Source organism: Phytophthora infestans, genomic scaffold, assembly GCF_000142945.1.
Source record: "Phytophthora infestans T30-4 supercont1.14 genomic scaffold, whole genome shotgun sequence".
In the NCBI taxonomy this organism is placed as follows: domain Eukaryota; phylum Oomycota; class Peronosporomycetes; order Peronosporales; family Peronosporaceae; genus Phytophthora; species Phytophthora infestans.
Window position 1 is genome coordinate 1,529,046 of NW_003303745.1, and position 5,810 is coordinate 1,534,855.

Sequence of the window (5,810 nt, forward strand, 5' to 3'; positions counted from 1 at the left end):
CTGGCCACTCATCAAATGATGATCATGCCTGACAGTTGGAAAGGTGCACTTGAACCCTTTCCCTCGTACTGGCTTTGTGAGTGCAGCAAAAACCTCTCCAGCCTTATATCCGATCGGCCCCAAATTTGATTTGATTTCAGTATCAAGTCGCCGTTTCCATACTGTATGCATGTATTATGTCATAGATTGCTGCCAGAAAAAACTGCAGCAAATTGGTCATGAGTTTGTTGTTTGAATCATATAATAGGCGCGTAATCGTTTCGTATTGCGGGCCAGATCTCAAATGCCAGCTGTCTGTTGATGCGCTCGAAATGATTATAGGCCGTCCAAAGATGTACTTTAAACGTTTGTCTGTAACTCACTTTTCGTTTTGCTCTCTCGAGTGAGTTTAACCCCCAGACCGGTAAAGACATCACTTTGACTCACGGCGCTGTGGACATGACGAAAGAGAAGCTGGGTGAGATCGGCTACGACAGCGGAGCAAAGCTCATGGCCCGTGGGTCATCAGCTCTTCACGACCACGTGGCCAGTCGGTTGGAGCGATCACTTGGCAAACAGCTTCCCCAAGTGGAAGTGAGATTCAAGAACCTTTCCCTCTCTGCGCGAGTTATTCTTCAAGACGATACGACCAGCAAGTCGGAGCTCCCAACGCTGTTTAATGTGACCAAGACGGGGCTTCAAAAAATGTTCGCGAAGAAAAATATGGTGGAGAAGCAGATCCTTCGGCCTGTTAGCGGCGTCTTGAAGCCAAGTACGATGACTCTAGTGCTGGGGCAGCCTGGCTCTGGCAAGTCGTCGTTGATGAAGCTGCTAAGTGGTCGCTTTCCGGTGTCCAAGAGCGCTAAAGTGGAAGGAGAGGTGACCTACAACGGCATATCTCAAGAATCGGTTCGTAAACGCCTCTCTCAGTTCGTCTCGTACGTGCCTCAGCACGACAATCATCTGCCCACTCTGAGTGTGAAGGAGACACTGGGGTTCGCACACGCCTGTAGCGGTGCCGAGCTGTCCAAGACCGATGAGCAGCAATTTGTGCTTGGGTCGGACGAAGAGAATAAAGCCGCCGTGGATGCAGCTCGAGCTTTACGTAAGCACTATCCGGACGTGACAATTCGCCAATTGGGACTCGAGAACTGCCAGAACACGATCGTGGGGGACGCCATGCTGCGAGGCGTTTCTGGAGGGGAACGCAAGCGTGTGACCACGGGGGAGATGGCATTTGGCAACAACTACGTCATGTTAATGGATGAAATCAGCACCGGACTCGACAGTGCGGCGACGCTGGACATTGTCTCGACATTCCGTAGTATGGCCAAGAAGTTACGACGGACTGTCGTCATCTCTCTACTGCAACCGTCCCCCGAGGTGTTCGCCTTGTTCGACGACGTGATGCTGCTGAACGATGGCTACGTCATGTATCACGGTCCGCGTGAGCAGGCTCTGGACTACTTTGAGAGCTTGGGGTTCAAGTGCCCTCCTAACCGCGACGTGGCGGACTTTTTGCTGGATCTAAGTACCAACAAACAGCACCAGTATGAAGTCGGATCGGCGCCGTCAACTGCAGCGCAGTTCCGAGAGGCCTTCGAGCGGTCCAGCACCCACCACCACTTGCTCGCCAACGTCATGGCGCCAGTCGACCCGCATCTTGATCGTGACAGCTCGCTCCATCTCTCGCCTCTTCCAAGGTTTCAACAGAACTTTGTGGAGGGCACATGAACGTTGATCAAACGAGAGATGACGGTGACGATGCGAGACACCAACGCGTGGCAGAGTCGCTTCTACCTGGCCGTTCTGCTTGGTCTCTTACACGGGAGCACGTTCTACCAGTTCGACGATGTGAACTCGCAAGTGGTTATGGGCATCGCCTTCGTGACCATCAACTTCGTGGCGACGAATCACATGTCGCTCATCCCAGTGGCCATGGGCATGCGAGACGTACTGTACAAACAGCGTGGAGCCAACTTCTTCCGCGTGTCCTCGTACGTGATCGCCAGGTTCGTGAGCTACACCCCCGTTGGTCTCATGGAGGCGCTTGTCTTCGGTTCCTTCATGTACTGGATGTGCGGGTTTGTCCCGACTGCGGCCGGCTACTTCTTGTTCGAGCTCGTGCTGTTCTACGTGAGTATGGTGGCTGCCGCTCTTCTTTTTCATCGCGTGTGTGACGCCCAACCTCAATGTGGCGCTACCCGTTACGATGCTCATGCTCCTCTTCTTCGTCACCTTCTCGGGCTACGTTGTCACTAAGGACATGATGCCACTACATGATTTGGGTCTACTGGCTCAGTCCGCAGGCTTGGGGCGTTCGAGCGATTGCAGTGAGTCAGTACAACGACCCGCGATTCCTCACTTGTGTGTATGAAGGTGTTAACTATTGCTCGCGATACGGCATGCAAGCTGGAGAGTATCTGCTGAGTGTGTACGGCGTGCCGACCGAAAAGAACTGGCTCTGGTATGGCCTCGTGTTCCTGGCACGCTCTACTTTCTCATGATGATTCTGTCGTGCTTAGTGCTGGAGTTCTGGCGTTTCATAGACTCGGGAAACACCACTGCGAGTGGAGAGAGCACTGTCATCAGTGACGAGGCCATCACAGCAGAGGGCGACTATGGGCTAATGAAGACTCCGAAGGGAGGCAGCAGTAATGAGGCAAGTAAAGCGGCTATCGCTGTATCTCCACCCGAACACTAGAAGAATTTCGTGCCCGTGACGCTTGCGTTCAAGGATTTGTGGTATTCGGTCCCGAATCCTGCTAACCTCAAGGAGGACATCGACTTGCTCAAGGGCGTTAGTGGGTTCGCCTTACCAGGTTCCGTGACTGCTCTAATGGGGTCATCCGGTGCAGGCTCATGGACGTGATCGCGGGTCGAAGACGGGAGGGAAGATCCGTGGAGAGATCCTTCTAAATGGCCACCCAGCCATTGAGCTTGCTTTCCGGCGATCGACGGGCTACTGTGAGCAGATGGACATCCACTCGGACGCGTCTACCTTCCGTGAAGCCCTGACTTTTAGCGCCTTCCTTCGTCAAGGCGCGGACATTGCTGATAGTCAGAAATACGACTCGGTGAACGAGTGTCTGGAGCTACTGGACTTGAACCCCATCGCGGACCAGGTGATTCGTGGCAGCTCCATGGAGCAGATGAAGCGCTTGACTATTGGCGTGGAGCTGGCAGCGCAGCCCAGTGTGCTGTTCCTGGACGAGCCGACGAGTGGTCTGGACGCCAGATCCGCCAAGCTCATCATGGACGGCGTCCGTAAAGTGGCTGACACTGGACGGACCATCGTGTGTACCATTCACCAGCCGTCTGCCATTGTCTTCCAAGTCTTTGACAGCTTATTGCTACTAAAGCGAGGAGGAGAGATGGTGTATTTCGGTGAGCTCGGCTCGAGAGCTTCCGAGCTGGTCAACTACTTTGAGGCGATCGAAGGAGTGGCTAGCCTTGAACCGGATTATAACCCAGCCACGTGGATGCTCGAGGTCATTGGGGCAGGAGTTGGCAACGCAAACGCGGATACGACGGACTTTGTTGCGCTCTTCAAGGACAGCGAAAAGAACCGCCAGCTGCAACTCAACTTGGATCGGGAAGGTGTGACGCGGCCCTCGCCTTCCCTTGCAGCTCTTTCGTTTGACCGTAAACGTGCTGCCAGTAGCATGACGCAGGCGACGTTCCTGACCAAGCGGTTCTTCGATTCGTACTGGCGGACGGCGTCGTACAATTTACACGATTCATCATCTCGATCATCCTGGGTCTCGTCTTCGGTATCACTTACGTCGGAGCGGAGTACAGCTCGGACCAGGGTATCAATTCCGGGATGGGCATGATCTTCATGGCAGCCTCCTACATCACCTTCATCACGTGTACTGGCGTTCTCCCCGTCACGTAGCAGGAACGCGTTGTCTTCTATTGCGAACGGGCAGGTCAGACGTACAACGCCTTCTGGTACTTCGTTGGCTCCACGGTCGTCGAGATCCCCTACTGCTTCTTCACTACGCTGATCTTCCTCGTCATCTTCTTCCCCATGGTGGGGTTCACAGGGGTGGGAAGCTTTTTCGCCTTTTGGTTCTGCCTGTCACTGCTAGTGTTGCTGCAAAGCTACTTTGGCCAAGTGTTGATCTATCTACTGCCCAGTATGGACGTGGCGTCCGTGTACGCACTAAATTTCAACTCGGTGCTCATCCTGTTCACCGGTATGAATCCCCCAGCGGCGTCACTACCGCGCGGCTACGTCTGGCTGTATCACGCCCTCCCCAACAAGTATACATTCGCAAGTCTAACCGCGATTGTGTTTGCTGCTTGTGATGGCGATGGAGAGGGCCCTGGCTGCCAAGTGATGAGCGGAACGCCACCAACTCTTCCGGACGGCACAACGGTGGAAGAGTACATGGATAGCTTGTTCTTGATCAAGCACAGCGAGATATGGACCAACTGTGGATACGCGTGGCGTGGATCGTCTTACTACGGGTGGTTGCTCTTGTAGCCCTGCGCTACGTCAATCACACTAAGAGATAAAGAGGAAGCCAGGGGAGTCCATACAGCAATGGCAACTGGGGTGTGAGCTCCAGAAAACTTTATACTACGTAGTACATGTACCTTGCTAAAATTGACTCGTTTAATCTGCCTTCCAACATATAGAGAGGCTGAACACCGCTAGCATTCAGTTTATCCGATTTGCTTTCACTTTCATGATCGCCGACAGCTCGTTTAGAATCTCGAAGGTGCGCCACTTTAATGGGGTATATTTTCGGTTATACTAACAGAAGAGTCAGTGAGACGATTCAGTTGCCGAGGGCGGTTGAGCTGCCGAAGGAGTCTGACGACTCCAGCTCCGACAAAGATGACGAAGCAGTGCAGGACTCAGACAGTGGTGCTGATAGCAGCAGCGACCGTGGCGCTCCAACGATGCAGGCGAATATGCTATGATACTACCAAGGTTGGGTATTTAATGGCAACATATTAGTACCGGTAGCTCATTTTAAATAGAGCCGTGATTCATGAGTAGCGGATCTGAGATTCGTTGGAAACCGCGCCTCACTGGTGATCATTTTTCGGTTCTGTTGCGAAACCGGGTGCCGTAAGTATTGTTATCTATAACTGTTTCTTGATAGTCGTGAGCATGGTTGGTTTAACAAGATCGTCTGCGATACCCTGCTCCCGATTATGGCATGGTCTTTTCAATTATTTATTATGAGATCATAAATATATATGTATACTTATATATTACCTGTATGTTTTTGATAATTTATTGATTAAAGCGTCATCTGCCATAATTTTTGAAGTAAACCTCTTTATCATTATGTATCTCTCGCAGCCATCCATGACTTAAAATACGCTACTACCAGCAACTCTCAAAGCCAGCCACGCAACACAGCTTGCTGGTTTCCTCACTTTTCAATTTGAGTAACAAAAAACACTCTCTCTTCGCTAACCTACCATGGTTCTTGCCCCGCGCCCCGCCACGCCACCTTCACACCAGCCAAGGCTACCGGGCTCTACTTCCGACCGTGCCTAAACGCTAATGACGAGATCGTCTCTGAGTTCTTCCGCTGTCGCTGCGGTAGGGTTCGAAAGCAGACCCGGCAGAACGGCTACTCTAACCTCATGCACCACGTCCGTCGGGAGCACCCAGACTACGAGGCCGTTATGCTGTCTACACCTACCGCTGAGACTGGCTCGCTTCTAAGCTACGTCCGTCAGTCAATCAACGTTTTCGGCTGGCTCGACTGGATTATCAAGAGCGGCCTCCCGCTCACTTCTGCGAGAATCCTGCTGTAAAAAGGTTAAAACAATTTTTACTTAGTGTAATAAGCTATCCAGAA

At 52.3% G+C, this 5,810-nt stretch overlaps 1 protein-coding gene across 1 annotated transcript; it reads left to right on the forward strand.

Annotated features, from left to right (window-relative positions):
* Positions 1 to 438: 438 nt before the first annotated feature.
* On the forward strand, positions 439 to 4,471 carry PITG_09229 (ATP-binding Cassette (ABC) Superfamily; the record flags this gene model as incomplete). The annotated part of the gene is made up of 7 exons (XM_002903475.1): positions 439 to 888; positions 931 to 1,529; positions 1,770 to 2,115; positions 2,513 to 2,662; positions 2,838 to 3,579; positions 3,654 to 3,791; positions 3,912 to 4,471. 7 exons carry the CDS (start codon positions 439 to 441, stop codon positions 4,469 to 4,471), a joined length of 2,985 nt encoding a protein of 994 aa, XP_002903521.1.
* Positions 4,472 to 5,810: the final 1,339 nt, after the last annotated feature.